This window comes from Diadema antillarum, unplaced genomic scaffold (assembly GCF_040938485.1).
Source record: "Diadema antillarum isolate AM-2024a unplaced genomic scaffold, OU_Dant_1.0 seq00000552_RagTag, whole genome shotgun sequence".
NCBI classification, from domain to species: Eukaryota; Metazoa; Echinodermata; class Echinoidea; order Diadematoida; family Diadematidae; genus Diadema; species Diadema antillarum.
This window is the reverse complement of record NW_027271496.1, coordinates 321,847-339,276: the sequence shown is the minus strand read 5'-3', so window position 1 is coordinate 339,276 and position 17,430 is coordinate 321,847. Positions and strand designations below refer to the sequence as shown.

At 39.4% G+C, this 17,430-nt stretch overlaps 1 protein-coding gene across 1 annotated transcript in view; it reads left to right on the top strand.

The window, feature by feature from the left end:
• Positions 1-17,430, top strand: part of LOC139734935 (transcription factor AP-2-alpha-like) — a 123,130-nt gene that overhangs the window by 85,956 nt on the left and 19,744 nt on the right. Inside the window, exon 7 of the mRNA XM_071645712.1 lies at positions 9,261-9,462. Coding sequence (XP_071501813.1) covers positions 9,261-9,462 — 202 coding nt within the window. The remainder of the gene's footprint in view (positions 1-9,260; positions 9,463-17,430) is intronic.

Below are 17,430 nucleotides of genomic sequence, written 5' to 3'. Positions count from 1 at the left end.
AGATAGATAGATAGACAATATAGAGGGGAGGGGAAGGGAGAGGGAGCGAGAGAGAGAGAGAGAGGGAGAGAGAGAGAAAGCCTTATTAAGTTGCTTCTCGTCTGAAGAGTTGTTTGAGAATGAAGGGATAAACTACTGATTCTCAATGAGTCTTCAGTCTCTAGCTGCATGGTATTGAATCGCTCCGATGCCCAATTACTTTTTCTTCTCCGCTTTTTTTTTTCTTTTCTTTGGTGGTTAAACTTTTGTATGATCAAATAATTTAATTTATTTCCACCGCCGATCCACTTGTTTTAGTTTCGATTAAAGGTAATTGCTGTCAAAACAGCGATACGAAGAACCACTCACATGCGGGACCTTCGAAATTTGTGAGAATAGTGGGACGGGATTGGATTCATAACCGCGATATGTATGCAGCGATATGATATTGCGGGAGCGCCTTGATAGAGTTTACACGACAGTCGCCGAAGAGAATTGCAACGCGGTGTGCTGCGTTGTTTTGATAACATTTTTCGCATGAGACGCCACGCGCAAAGACTAGTGGCAATATCGGTTGATTTTTGTATTCTATTTTTTTTTTTTTTTTTTTTTAGCTGCCCCGTAAGCCCTGGACGAATCGTAATGAATCATTCAGTCTATGCGAATTCACTCGCCTCGTGATGTATTGGTGCGCAGCGAAATACGTTGTTAACCGCAATTTGAACGCATATAGGTTGTCATGTGCAAATGTGAAATCTATAATTCAATCCGCGGACAGGTTTGGTCGTAGCCACAAGTAGCGTGAAGTGATAGTTCCATATTCATGTTTCCTCAGCCCATGGGGTTGAGTTTGAAATGCCATCGACCATAGAATTCACCATTGTTTTTACTGGTGATTATCACTGTTGTTACTCTTCGTCTGATTTTGCAATTTCATTTCGTATGTTTTGAGAAATTATAATTTGTCTGAAGACACGACAGAGGAAAGATAAATGACATGGTCAGTCTGAAGACATGCAGCAGCATGAGTTGTTGTTGTTGCTGTTGTTGTTGTTGTTGTTGTTGTTGTTGTTGTTGTGTCTCTTTCTCTCTACCTTTGCACTATTGTGCATGTATCTTCTTTTGGAGAACCGGTCACGATGTTGACAACATTTTGAGATACTTTTAATAATTGTTTCATAATCTGTTTTCACCAGTGAACAACAAAATAAAATGTTGTTTGAAAGTAATTGCAAATTATCAAATCTCCGATTGAGATTTCTACTACAAAGGGCATCCATTTCATTAGATTTTACTTAGTCAAAAAAAAAAAATCGAGAAAGAGCTCAACAACTCATACTTCTCGTATATCGTACCCAGTGATAATCTTTTCATCAGTAGCCAAGACCCTGTTTAAATCTTTTTTCACTCCTGTTTTTTTTCTCCCTGTCTCTCTCATTCTTTCATTCCAACATATTCAAAGGCCGTTGCCCCTTCAATCCTGTAATATCTCCAGCTTGAAGTCAAGAAAATACTCACAATCGAGTCGAGGATATTTACCCCCAATCGAACTTCGCCATTACAATCCTATAACACTTTTTCTCCTGTAAGTCTTTACCTTTTTTTTCTTCCTTTATTCTCTCTCTCTCTCTCTCTCTCTCTCTCTCCTTTCCTTCATCCCTTCCTCTCTCTTTCCCTCTCATTCTTGTTTCCTAACAAGTAGGTCATACAGAATCGGATTAGCTTTAAATCCGATGAATTCAAAAACTTGGAGAAAGAGGAAAATAGCGAGAAAAGTGGGAGGCATATTTTAATAGCACAAGAAAGAGCGGAAGGGAGGGGGGGGGGGGGGAGGGAATTGGTAATGTACCTAAAGCGAGGCAAATGATGGAGCTGGTAAGGAAAAGAAATGTGAAAGGTGAGAATCGAGCTCACGTAAAGGCGAGAATGAGGCAATACGGCGTATCAGTGATCCAAAAGATATATTGATACGCCCTGGTAATGAATTGCGACAAGTACAAGACCCTACATGAGTCCGAACTGACCGAAGCGAGAGACGAATTCGAACCTAATTTCACGATTCGAAAGATTCACCTATCGTCGGCGGCACGTCCAAGCCCCTCACACTCCGGCTGATATCCTGGCAATCCGATAATGCGATCGCCTCCCCAGTTCTCTTGTATTCGTTTATAATATTCCGTGTACGAAACGTTCATAACTAGACGAAAATGAATTATTCGTAGCAACCATTGCGCCATATGTCGTAGGACGGGTTCGTTAAAAGATTACACTCGCTCGGCTATTTTTCCTTAGTGCGAACAAACGCCGACCGCTTTAAAGTCACAGAGAATTTCCGAGATTAATTTGCTGGAAGTGCCTAATTTTGTCATCGATCTTAGGCGGGCGAGTGTTATAGGGACGAGATGGATTACCCGCGGCCTGACAGGGGCGACTTCGCTTTGTAAAAAAGACGTTTAACTTAATCTCATTTGTACAGCGTAGCTTAATATGCTTAAAGCCGGACACATTAGGAATTAGGTCCATGTAATGAAAAGTATTACAAGCTGCCACTTCAAGTTCGTTGTCGCGGTTGCTTCTTTTCGGAAATGTGAAAATGTGAACTCCGAAAAATGTGTTGCTGACACGCTGGTCACCGTCATCTATGCAATCCGGGCTATTACTGCTGAGCGTCGTTTGTATCCATCCCCCAACAGCTAGGGATTCATCAACGTGTGGAGTACTCCCATCCAATGTTTCAACCTTAATACCAGGGCCTAGATGATTACAAGGTAGCACACAACCTTCATCAACTTGTCAAGGGAGGGAGTTGATGTCATTCATTTTTTAGCCATTTAGCAGATCCAGGAGATCTGTCCTGGTGCCTACAAGTTGTCTCTCAAATAAATCCAGCAGGTTGCTCTTTCTGACTTTTCACAATCAATTTCGATACACATTGTTTTGACTCAAGGTGTAAACGTTTATTTGAAGTAAAAATACATTTCTTTTTATATGTACAGACTGACATTGATAAAAAGTGTAAAATGGTTAACAGTATAGCAATTGATAAGTCCGATGTGTTTTTCACGCAGTACCTTACCAAATCCCATCTTCAGACTACATCGAATATGACACTATCACATAAAAACAACTCTTCTTTTAGAACAACCCCCCCCCAAAAAAAAAAAAAAAAAAACAAAACAAAAACAAAAACAAAACAAAAACAACAAAAACAACAAAAAACAAAAAACACAGGTCGGGTAACTACACGAACTAGTAACTACAGCCTAAGTCTCAAAACATTTGCAATTGATAAGTTGTGACAACTCTTCAATCATGTGATGCCATGATTACCACATATTCCCTTCATGTAAATATAGTTTCCAAAAGAATGAAATCAAATGATTATTTGTGTGTGGTTTGATGATAAAAAAAGAAATAATCATCCCATCTACTTAGCATATGGATTTTGTCAGCATTCTATTTTTTCATAAGTATACGTAGGACATTCCGAGTTTCCATAACGTTCTGTGTCTGTATTCGCTTGTACTTAAACTTCTGCCATTCTGTTTGTTGCATTTTACTCTATTTATCAAAGTTACCTTGAAGTTGAGTGACATGTCACTTTAAGACAGTCATGTAGTACTCTAAAGCTAGGAAAAAAATGCCATATTTGTTCATTTTGTTTTGTACGCAATGAGGAGTTAAGAACGAATAAGTAGATTGAAAAGAAATAAAGTGGGAGCTAGGTTGTCGTTTACACGTGAAAAAGTAGAGCAAAGAAAATCCTTGCATAGTGTGTTGGAAATTGTTTTTCCAGAAATCTATTTCCGCATAAAAATGTTGCTGCACTCCACAAATGAATTTCGCAGATTTTCATTTAGGTTCTTGACGTTATCAGAATCTAATGCGTATTTAACCAACTCTTGTTCACAAAGTTAGTACCAGTCGCAAGTGCAGGTGTTTTTGCAGACGCTTTTGGAAATGTCTCCGAACATCAACACCCTTAAAACGTAATAACATTTCTCTGTACTAAAATTTCACATTATTTTTTCTTAACACCACATTTTAGTTGTTACGTTCTTTGCACTCAGTTTGTGTGTGGGCGAAATGTTACGACTAATGGGTAACCACAAATAAGTCGTTATGACATACAAATACAAAGAATTATATTAATAACTCATGATGTACGACACAAGAAGACATGAATGAGTTTGTTGGCTTTGCAAAACACAAGAAAAATCTACCCCTCTCTTGTTAACCCACGCCCCTCTTGAGTTGTTGAAATCCGTCTGCCATGTCCAAAATGCCACAAATCATTACGTATCAACATGATTTGATAGAGTGTCATTATGCCATTGTGCACCGCTACAGGTCTTGCCCAGTTTATCATACTCGCAATTATGATTCCAGTCGCCCTAATTACAGAGCAAATGGTAATGTTGGTGAAAGTGGCTCGTATTGGAAAAATCTAAGTTGTGGGAGGTAAGAATTGTTGAAGAGGCCGTGTCAGAGAATGGGGTTGGATGAATTTGTCATGCATTCCTACATTCCAATCAGTAGAAGAGACATCAGAAATAACATGTATACACATATTTGTGCTTCAATGCCCCCCGTGAAAATACGACCGACACGTTTGACCGCTAGTTACCTGCACTCACCTTTCCCCCTGTTTATAGCAAGAGCACCAGAGGTCACAAGCGGTATTAGACGCTCGGGGTCCTGTTTTGCCGAGTTCCAATTTCATTCTTGTCTCTCTCTCTTTTCCCTCCTCCCCCTCTCCCTCCCTCCCTCTCTACCCTCGTCTCTCTTTTCTCTTACTGCTTACGTTATTCCTTTCTCTCTTTTTTTGTCGATGTATTTTCCCTCTATAGCTGCAGCACTGGGCTGTGCGTCTCTCAGCTTCGCTGTGTTTGAATTGGGTCAGAGCGCGGAAGCCTTGCCCACATTTCTAGCTCTCCTCTTCTCCCCGTGTCCTCTCTCCAGCCCTCTCTGATCGTGAGCCCCTGTATCCACATCATTTGAACACCACCCCCTTCCTTCACCCCTCCATCCCTTCCCAACCCCTCCCCCTCCTCCTCCTCCTCCTTTGTTATTTATCAATCATTCCTTTCATGCAGGGCATCTTACTCCCGTATTTCCTTTGTTTTTACTAACCTTGTCAGCCTCTTTCCATTGAGATTCGGCATCATTTGCATCTTTGACTCTCGTCTCTTAACGTGGCCATCCTCTACCCGGCTCCTTAATGACACCCTACATCTCGCTATATCTTTGTTCTTTCTTGTTAATTCCCTTTGCCATGTTAAGCATCCCCTCCCCCACAGTTTTCTTTTCTTTCTCTTGTTTGTTCGTTTTCAGGATCACAACTTCAACTGCACCGCCATCCTGTGTATTATAGCGATGAAATGCGTTGGATATAACATACTTAATCTATCTCTACATTGTGTGAGCAGCATCATATCTTCCAAATTACTTCTGTCCATACCAACCTGCCTCCTACCCCTGGAGCTATTATGTAGATCCATGTTCTACCTGTCGCGTACCGTTTGCTCCCGCGCCATTTTGTGTCTCCCCCTTCCAGCCCTCCCGCTTTCACTCTCGAAAAGCTAAACCTGTGTCCTGTCGGTCTGACATCTCCCTTTCCCATCTAGTATTTCTTCTTTCTCTCCATCTCCTCTCTATCACTACCTCCTCCCCCTCTCTCTCTATCTTTCTTTCCCTATCTTTCTCATTTTCTGTCTTTCTCCACGGGCTCTTCGTCCACTGGCTCCTCTCTCGTATGTGACGTAAGGCAACAGACATGAATGTTCCCTATGTGTCGCCGCATCACCCCAAGGCACTATGTAGCTTTGAATGTCGTTGAATGTTGTTGTTTTTTAATAAATCCGCGTGGATACCTGTAGCAAGGATTGAATCACATTCTGTGCTCGCCCTCCCAAGTATCAATGAGCACGTAAAAACGGTGCAATTCTGTGTTGCGAAGCTCGAAGTGACTTTAAAGGGATTGTACAGTTTCGGTTGAGACCTAACTTCAGATTTCTAACATTTTTTTTGGTGAGATAATGAAAAACCTTAATGAAATATGAAAGAGCATGTAATTTTATGAGGAATTCAACGTTTATTTGATGAAAATTGGTTTTGAAATAGCTGAGATATCCAAAAAGAGCGATTCTAATAAAGTGTGGGACCCACACTTTCACACGATCGCTTTGTTTTACCTTGTTTTTGGATGTTTCCGTCATTCCAAACCCGATTCCCATCAAGTAAACTTTGAATTCCTCTTAAAATGGTATGCTCTGTACTATTTCATAAGTGTTTTCTTGGTATCTCGCAAAAATTTAAAAGCCCAATTCTCACCTCCACCAAAACTGTACTATCCCTTTAACCACTGAGATAATTTTGAAGAAAATACTTCCCATAAGGTAAAGTTGTCTGTTTAATTGGTAATGGCTTACGTTTTACCAATGGAGCTAAGTAAGCAACACATCAACACGAAAACTTCGAAGGCGGCTTTGTTACATTGTGGTGGATACGCCTACAGCTCTGACGTCGATTTTCCCGAAGTGAGAAAAAAAAAACACCTTTTCCTTTAGCAAATTAGACTAAAATTCTTTCAGAAATCATGAGAGACAGTTTCTGAACAATCACACTTGTAACGTGAGCATGCTATTTACAGCATTCATGAGTGAATGTCTTTTGACGACCTTTGTCCCCATTCCCTTCTCCACTGTCTGCACCTTAGCCTAAATCATTACCAACATCTGCTTTGTTTATTTTGTTTCCTCCTAAATATTGTTCGTCACCAGATCCCACAAGTTTATCATCCCATTTCTCAAAAAAAAGAATAAAATAAAACGCGATTCGTGTATCTTTTGCATTCAAGAGTGATCATCCTCAGATCCCAACCCATTCAGTGTGATAATTATTGTGATTAAAGTTTACGTCGTCATCCCTTGTATCACCATCTTTATCGTCGTCGTCGTCGCCGTCGTCATTATCATCATCATCACTTTCAGTAAACTTGACGTCGTAGTCTTCTTCACGCTTGCCATTATAATAATTTTACTATCCAGTTACATAATGATTATCGACAGCAGTGTCTTCACAATCCACATAACATCCTCCTCCTCCTCCTCCTTCTCATTATCATCATCATTATCATCATCATCATCATTATCATCCTCATAATGATCATCATCCTCATAATGATGATCATCATCATCATATTCATATTCATATTCATCGTCTTCCTCATCATCATAATCATTATTAGCATCGTTTTCTTTCTCTAATTCGCAACCATTTTCTCCATTATTATCAGTTTTGCCGTTGGACTATATAAGTTATTCCACAATTTGTGTCGAAAATGTCTGCGGTCAGCAACAACGGTATAACACATTAGCGCTTCGTCATTGGATCCATAGTTAAGATTTTCCCTTCTCTTATCCCAACGACAATATTAAGTTCATCCACACCTCCTCTTCCACATTCTGACCCCCTCTCGTTTGGAGACTCCCTCTACCACCGCTCTTGTTCCAAGCTGGAGTTTCCCCCGGAGGATCCCGGCGGCGGGGTCCAGGGTAGCCCCATTGAGCCCTGCAAACATATCGCTTGCACGACCCAAAGTAGGTCCGGTAATTGAGACATAATCAACACAAAATATGATTGCTATATCTCGAGAACTCCGTTCCGCCCGCTTGTGTGCAGCGGCTGTTTGGGAAGCGATGCAGTCTAGAGCAGTCTGTGTCATACCTGTCTTCATTCAAATCGAGGGACAAATATTATCTTAATGCAGTAGGATAAAGTCGTATCATATGCCCGATCAGGTGGGCGTGGTGTGGAGTGGCCTAGAACACTCAAGCTGTTCCAACAAACGAAGTATTACTCGACAGAAAGAATATCGACCAAACGGTACTTCTGTATTCGTACACAACACACCAACAGTGATATCAAGCTCGCAGTACTCATGTGCTTGTTTTGTTGGAAATTGAGATGAAAGATGATATCAAACATTGTAGTTTTGTTATTGTGCAAATTAAGTCTTATGTCCGGTTTCTCCCTATTCGAGCACCTTCCGGTGTTTTGTCGGAATGTATTACGTGAGTGGCTATACTTTACTTATGAACAGAACACTATATTTTTCTGTGAATTTCTTATTGAATGAATTTGAATTCTTTACGTTTTCATGGTACCGAAAGAGCTGTACGGCCACTCTATTTATGCGTGTCATTTAGTAACGATGTGTTTACGCCTTACATTAATTGTCATCTAAACTCCCCACAAATTATAAGAGCTGAGTCCTAACGATTCCAACAACCTTAGTAGTCATTTTAATAGAAATCCCTTTCCTGAAAGTTGTGTCGAAGAGTTTTATAGAGAAATATCCGCCTAACATGGCCTCATCGTGGCATCCGATTTCCATATTTTGCATTTACTCTGTACACTTATATAGATCACTACAGAATGTGGGAAATGCTTTTGTGATAGACATTATGTTGCAATTCTCAGCATGGAATATCACACACTGTATGTGTTACATTCTAGTTTGCGCCTTGATATATCTGCACGGGCAGTGGATATTGTAATTCTGCTTTCGAGATCCAGAAAGTTTCAGTCTCGAGAATTACAGCCAAGGTATTTTTTTTTTGCCTTTTTTCCCCCATAATCTACATTTTCTCAAGCCTCTACGGAAATCTGCCATAGATGCCGAGCAGTACGCACGCACGACAATGAACAATTTATCAAAATCCCATTAAAGATAAGAAGTTATGAAATTTAAAGGATTCGCTAATTTTTGCAAAACATGTTTGATTCCAACTTTTACTAGTTGATATGAATATGCAAATGAACTGAGCTAACGTCATCCCCTTCGCAATTTTCACTTATTGTGTAAAAAAATAGAACTGACAAAAAATCAAGCCTTCTGCTACAAAACATACTTTTATTCATAGCTTAATAACTTTGAAACGATAATCAATCAGATATGATATAATTTGAGACTGATTGCGTTTGAAAAAAAAAACACAATGGAAATTTATATTTGGCATATTGTGGGTATGACGTCATCAATTCACTCATTTGCAAATTCATACTGACGGTTGAGTATTCTTCAATTTTCATTCCATTTTGGTCAAGTTTTTCTCAGCTGTGCTGTGCTTGTAAAATTTCACTTTTTCGTTTTAAATTAGCTTTTACTTTTCAGGAATTGTCTGTTTATGTGATTCATCAACATTCATAAGAGTGTTCTGATAGCTGTTTCAATTCCTCACGAATTACTCCGCAACGTTTGTATTTTGTCATTACAGGAATACGGCAAAAGAATGAAAACGGGAAGGATGGTCTAGTAGCCAACGTCACATCGCCCAACGATGTCTTTTGTTCAGTTCCGGGTCGACTCTCGCTCCTAAGTTCAACGTCTAAATACAAGGTCACGGTAGCGGAAGTACAGCGCCGCCTATCGCCACCGGAATGTCTGAACGCGTCGTTGCTAGGGGGCGTGCTAAGGAGGTAAGTGATATATAATATATATTAATTTATAAAGCGCAAAACCTATAGACATATATTCTTCTGCGCTTCTTCTACCTTTATTTTTGATGTCGTCGTCTCCGTCGTCAGAAATATACGACAGTACGTGCATGATACTTCCGCATTGTCATCCTTGACGTTGACGCGCAACAATTATCTTAGCATTATCTCCTCCTGTTACCTGAACAGTGTTGCTCAAAACCGATCCTAGCTCATGCACATATATATTTCTATGTCACACAGGAGAGAGAAAGAAGTGTAGTGGTGCCCCTCTTTTGGAGGAACCATGGTCCTCTTTGCGGCAGACCATATCAGTTTGTTGCCACGAAATGACGAGGAGACCGTTTCAAGATATAGGACTATAAACTAGATTAACTCTGGAGTTAGAAATAGAAAACCAATGTGGTTGCCACAGATGAAAAAAATGTTCCTTGGGAGGATTCGTATATCCAAAAGTTTGGATTTTTTTAGCATATGTCTGAATTTAAGCAAACTTCTGTTCTGGTCTATGTGTTTGATGTTTTAAACTCAAGAACATTTTGTGGATTTTTCACCAAAATCATCATTGCGATTCCCTCCTACGAGTAACGATAGTAGAGTGGGTGCAGATAATTAGATACAATTGTACTTTGATGACTTGTGGTATATCTCGAAGCAAAGATAGATGTACATATTTACACTATTTATTATCAGTATGTGGGAAAATATATTCTTTCAAAGTAGGTGTGATAAATAACGTTCTTACGAAATTACTTTCTCATGCCAGCCACTTCGTGAAAGTGATACACAGCTCTGGTAAAATTAAACTCTTACTAATATCTAGCAGAGATGAAAAAGAACTATCATTGCAGATTTTACTGTAGCTCTAAGTGCAGTGGTAATTTTATGAGTTTATGCTTATATTATTCAAGTTACAATAGTAGCCGTCATTTCAACCCGTAAATTGTCGCCAACCACAGATCAACGGTTTTTAATGTAACCGCTTCGTGTGGTAGTACCTGCTGTCAATTGCATGGTTCCAGTCATTTATCGTCATGTAGATAATATATGGCAAAAAGAAAAAAAATGAAAATGGTATGAGAAAACCTCGACAACCACAACACTGCTGCGTTCCCCTCAATAACCCCGCGCATAGCATTTTGTGACCCGCGTCGACCCCGAAAGAAAACCCTCAAAAGATACGCGGCGCCGGGTTCGCTGCTTTCAAAAGGACCCGAAAAGTAAATACGATTTAATATTCCGTGTTGATACGTTCTTTAATGTGGAACGAGATTTGGACTTTTTTGTGTTTAAAGAATGGGTATTTAGCATCTGCAATGTTTCTCTTGGTTCGTGGTATTTTACCCTCCACTCTATTCTTTCATATCAATAGCGCTGTAGAAGGGTGATGTTAACTTTGTAAACTTATTTGTTCTGAATAACGGCTGCTTGTGGTATGTATTAAGCCTACCAGTGTAATATGTTTTATTCAGTTGAACTGAGTTGTTTTTCCTCATGTAGTGTGTACATCCACGTATTACTATACTAACCGACAATGGCATGAGTTTCTTCTAAGACATTTTGCATGCGAGAAACCTATGTTATCAGATTGTAAAATTCATAAAGAACAGTAACGTTGTCATGAACTTCCTCTGTACACCTAAAGGGCATGTTCTTTCAGCATTTCAGTAAATTTGAGTGGTAACAACAGAATGTTACTGTCTTTGAGCGGGCCTGATATTGAACACTGTAACGTGTTCAATGCTGTGGGAGTATTGTGGGATGTACGCAGAGTATTTTGTAGACATCTCTTGCAGTAAACATTGTATAGTTTACTGTCCCTGGGTTGTTTATTAAACTAGCATGGCAAATTCAGCGACGTTTATGATTCTACATTCATTTCAGATTAGTTTGTGTTAGTAGACATAACTTTACAGTCAGCACAGTTTCATAGGGAGGAAGGTTGTCTTGATACTTTTCACGTGATTGATTGAATAAACGCCCCTCGGAGCTCCACACAGCGCACTGTACGATTTTGCTGCTATTTCATAACTAACTTATCACCCCCTGACCTCTAATGCGGCGAGACCTCTTCAAAATCTCAAAACTATCCACGCGTCGTTATGGGTGGGACTACGGGGAATGGGTCTGTGCGTAAATGGGTCTCGATCGCTGTCAGCATACAAGAAGTCACATTTAGGTATTCTCCCCCGCTCATTGTGTCTCGTGGTTTTAATTGTCATCGATAAAATAAATTTCAGGTTCTTTCAGAGATGCTAACGAGGTAAATGCGAACATTTTCTATGACTTAGCAAGGGGCTCGTTTGAAAGGAATGACCCTCAACGGCTAAAGAGGAAACTCGTCGAACCGCACCGAATTGAGTGCGTCGAACTCGGGACAAAAGCGGGCCGAAAAATTGAATATTTTGGAGCTTAATAGAGACGTAGAAAATGGGGGAACAGTCTTACGAACAAAGGGGGCAAAAAGTAATATGCTCCGGTGGAGTGGTTTTATTGAAAGGAACACGGGTGTTTCGTGCTAAATAACAATCTTTTATAATTTTTTTTTCTCTGTCGAGCTCTGTCTGGCTATCAGCTCATTTTCATCGAGAGAGAAGAAATAAGAGAAAGAGTTGGAGAGAGAAGAAGGAAGGCAAAAATGATCGATGGCCGTTTACGAGTGGGACTAAAGGATTCGAGCTCGCATAAAAACCGTCCATGAATAGACAGTGAATCTTCAAAGTTTGATTTCGATGAAAACTGGCAGGGCAGCCCATACTATGGAATGGGAGAACCTAGACAGACCAGAAAAAAAAAAAAGATCTTTGAGCTCCACTATTAAATGGCATTGAGAAATTTGTTACAATTTTTATCTCTGATAATACCCCGGGGTAGAGAGACCCCGCCGGACATATATCATCCTTTAGATGGCGCTGAAAGGAGGATGGTGGAATTTCTCCATCAGTAATTGATTTATGCGATAATCCAAATTCGTTATCATCTCCCTTTTCTTTTCCCCCTCTTCACCAAGCCCTGTAATCGCGCCCATAAGTGAGGCTGGGTGGATCTAATGATGAAATGAAGGACGTTAGGAACAGAAAATGGGAAACCATCGACAGCAAAGGGTGGTCGTTTTTCAATGAGTGGTTCAGCCGTGGGACTGCTAGTGAGGGAACTTCCTGGCAAACTTTGTATAGCTTTACATCTTTGGGTTTATACTGTACATTCCTATGAAGACAAAAAGAATAATATATGCACCGACTACAAGTATATTTGAAAATCTACATTTTATTGCATTATCAACTCGTTAATGCACCCCCCCCCCCAAAAAAAAAGGGGGAAAAAAAAGAAGAAGAGAGAAATAGGTATAAAATGATAAAACTAATCTCATATCTCATGAAGAGGTATATACCTGAAGCAGCATTGGGCTCGCCCAAGTCTTGTCGACTAAGATACGCCATTCACGGAAAGAAACAAACTATTGTATTTTTCTCCATATTCTATTTACGTTGTCCACCAAGGGTAAAAGAGAGAAAAGGTAACATAATTATTTCAATTTTCTCTAATGCGCAATGCACCCACACTTTTCCATAAGCCGGGTTTTTTCCTCTCTCTCTCTCTCTCTCTCTCTCTCTCTCTCTCTCTCTCTCTCTTTCTCTCTGTTACAGACTATTTGGGAATACATTTTTAATGTTAATTTTCTTCAGTATACATTTTTAACCTAAACGTGTAAATGTAAAGATAGACAGACAGACAGACAGATACATAGGTAAATAGATATGTATAAGAAATTATATCTATATACATTGCGTTCTGACAAAGTGGTGTTTACAGTTAATACTTCTCGGGTTTCGTGTCTTACAGGAAAATGCCAGGATAGTTTAAAGGTTAGTTTGAAAAGAAAAAGTAAAATATGAATAGAACACCACTGAAAATTTGGTCAACAAAATCGAACTAAAAGTAAGAAAGTTTGATATGAAAGTTCAAAGATTCTTTGATTTTTGGCATAACAGTTCTTGAACAGTTGATATGACTTACAATGTAAATGAGTGAGTTCATGATGTGATCATATCACAAGTTTCCATTGATCGAGTAAAATAAATGATGGAAATTTATTTTTCTTTTTTGTTTTTAAATGTGTAAAACATGCTGTTAAGCTTGGTTGAAAAACTTCAAAATAACCGATTTACGATCAGTCAGATAAATCAAAATTTGAGACTGGGACATGATTGAATGAAAAATGGAAAATTTAGACAAAATTATGTACAAACTATGTGGCAAGTTGTGAGGGGATGAAATGACCACTCTACTATTTGCATCTAGTATTCATGATGACTGCTCAAAAACTGTTTCGGGTAAAATAAGCAAAATTTCACAATTTCATATCCTCCTGATTATCTAAACGAGTTTGATCAAAAATTATTTGTTGTGCAAAGAAAATTTTATTCCTGCTTTTCAAATGATATCGGACCCTCCATTACCATGGCTGACTTGTTACGAAATATGCGATCATTTTATAGCCATTAAGTACACCGCAAAAAAAAAAAAATAATAATGATAATGATAATGAATAGATAAATAGAAATAAAAATTGTCAAGGTCTACACTAATATGTAATGAATAGATGCTATCTACCTTATCCAACATTGCAAACATTCAATCTAATCGAGCATTTAATGGATGTAAATCATAACTAAAATTGAATCATGTTTTCATTAACATTTCAATGAATAGAGGTATACATTATGTTCGTCAGGGCAACACACACCCCGGCTGCCGCGACCTGATTACAGATGCACGCAGGCGTAGTAACCGGGCACTAACCATGTTAACATCGCCATCATCATTGCAGTGACATCTGAAATATCAAACTGGTTTCATTCAGGGTCCTATTGATATCAGCGACAACCAAAAATAGATGAAGGTGTGTAATATCACCCGCAGAGATCGCGACGCTCACAAACCGAGCGATATTATCAGTGTAGCATGGCGCGGTCATGGCTGGGTGTTAAAATGTTGCACGTCGTGTCGGAGCGTTTCCATAGAGGTGGCGCCATTTCAGAAAAGTCGGCGCGCGCGTGTTTCTGCTTTTCTCCCCACAGTTATAAGCTTGTAGCAAACAGAGCGGACGATCAGCGAAGCGTTAAGAAATGTCTACATTATAAGTTTGTTTGTTTATTTTTTTATCTTCTCCTCTCGTGTGCGTTGCTTGCACCTGATTATCCTGCGCGTTGTATGAAATACCGTCTTTGACATAACCATCACTAGATAATGTGTTGTACCGACAAAATGCAACTGAATATTTTATTTCTCTGTATCGGTAATTCAGGGGTGTAAATTGCCTAAACAAGCAAATCCCTAATGCTTTGAATATCGCGTTGAAGTTACACGTTTTATCTGATTCAGAGTAGTGTGCAGCAATAAGCGAATGATAAGTTCGGTAAATGTCATGGGGTCACGTGAGCGTCTTTTATTTCCAACGGTTTTTATGACAAAATCCGTCTATAACCCTGTTGTTTAAAGTGCGACATTTATTCTATCTTATGAATCTTTTTTTTTTTTTTGCAAGCTGCAAATGATCTTGAATGTCTAATATTTTCTTTTGCTGGCAACGCACGTTTGGCATGTCAAAAACATCGAATTGCTCTTCGTCCTATCATTTAGTTTCTAATTCTAATGATAATTTTTTACCAAAAGCATAAAGTGGCGTCGGAGGGATTACGTCGTCAGAAGCTTACCTGCGAGAATGAACCAAATCATAATATGACACGATTATGCCATAACTGGCAAAGGTTTGCGACGTTATACTGTTGCCTAAGGATGTTAAACGAATGGTTACATCCTCAACAATATCAAGTTTGAAACTCGTTCAGATGACAGTATGTCAGTCATGCTGTGAGTACGGAATGTTACTGGATTTATTTGTTTAGATGAAACAGAAAGAGAATCCTTGGGTAACTGATAATTCTTTTTTTCTTAATGTCAGTCAATGCAGAATATTCTGAAACATTAATTTTTCAAATTTCCATTCTGTTTAAGGAATTTCGGTTGTACCAGGTCAGACTCTAGAACACCATCATTGAAAACGTAAAAATTTCAATAAGTGCATGGGAAAAAAGAACTTTTGCGTTTGCTATATTCATGCATCGTCATGTTATTTAGACTTTCTTCGATTAATCATTGCATCCAGACTCAGACAGTATATTCAACCAAAACGGAGGACTTCGATGTTTAGATTTTTCATATGGAGTTCGTGACTTTACTGTTGGGATATATCCAGGCGTAAAGGGTAGGGGAAAAAAAGTTTCTTACCTGTCAACGTCTGACGAAATGCTGAGTGGCGCTCGGAAATAGGTAGAAAAGAAAAAACGAAAACATGGGTTTTTCTACTTCGTCTTTCGCGTCTTCTCCTTCATTTCCTTTTCTTTTCTTTTCACTCACTGGGCCCCAAGGGGATCTGTCAGGTGTGATAAAACGCAAATAAACCCGCGGTTTATTTTTATGACGAGTACTGAGTGAATTTTCTCCCAAGTCTGCAGAGAGGCATTTTGCGCGGCCATGCGTATCACTCGGTATTTTCCTATGCGCGGGACTGTAGGTCGCTCTTCGTAGCCCGGGGCGGCGATTTCTTCCAACCTCGTGCGCTCTTCTTGCGACGGGTTTTTACCCCGTAAGAACAAGGAAAGAGGAGCGAAAGGTTTTTATGACCCGAAGTAACCCCAGAAGGCCTAGATACCGCGTTTGCATCCTCACAATAATCTGTACGCTAGTATTGATATGTTTCAGCTCAGTTTGACGGCTGTATTTCAGCAAACTGTTACCCGTCCGCTTGTAGAAGCAACATCACATTTTAGTCAGAATGTTCTCATACAGCAGTTAAATTCGTCTCGCCATGGCCAACACACGCGCACTCATTATAATACTATGTCCTCTCTGCCTGACAAATTTGTTGCATATATATGCCCACCAGCCAGATAGACATTTATACCCAGGGCCCTTCCATGGTTATGCCATGGAGTTATTACTCCATGGTTATATAATTGCCCTGCAACGCGTCACACTCAAAGATTTAGCCCCACTCGTAAATCATGTTAATGTCATGAATTACCCACTTCAGGTGACCCATTTAATATAATTTTTACCATTGAAATCATTCAGCATTCACGTGTAACGTCTTCCAGACAAAGATGCTAATGTAGAATTTCATGAGATGATCTCTCATTATCATTACTGGCTTGAATGGTTCTTGTTATAATATTCAATGTATGATAATCTCGTATCAACTGGGCATCATCTTCTCGATTCAATCAATCAACAGGCATCACCGTGCAAGAGGGTTTTGAATGAAGAAGTGGCAAAAATTCAGTACTAAATTTTGACGCTCCTTGGTACCATTTTTTCAGCTATTAGTTCTATCTCTAGTTTTTTTTTTTTTTTTTACTTTCGGTATTTGTTTTGTTTTGATTTGCTGTTCATTATTCTTTTTTTTTTGCCTCTTATACTTCTTCGAAATTAAAAAGCACTAAAAGATTAGGTGAAAGTGATGTATATTTTCATCGAGAAAGTTAAAAATCGTATAATCCAGCTGCCAAAAGCGGTTCCCACCTTCTCTGTTCGCTCCGTTGTGCTTTGGCAATTCTCTCAAATCGCTGAACATCTCCGATCAGGGGGAGCTCGCGGTCCATTTAGAAATGAACACGGGGTTAATGGACCAGCTACGGGCGAGACAACTTCCTCGACTCGACGACTCCTCCGTGACCCCGTGAACCCTGACCCCACGTCATCGGAGGTCAAAATCAATATCGCAATGGCTTCGTGTAATCACTCGACGACATCCTAGCTCATTTACAGACTCTGAGGTTTTCTTTCTCGCTTTTTTTGCTCAATCTCCCCCTACTCCCAGTCGTTCAACTGATAATGACTTATCCACATGCATTTCGTAGATTGACTGATTGGCGTTTTGTGTTGAAT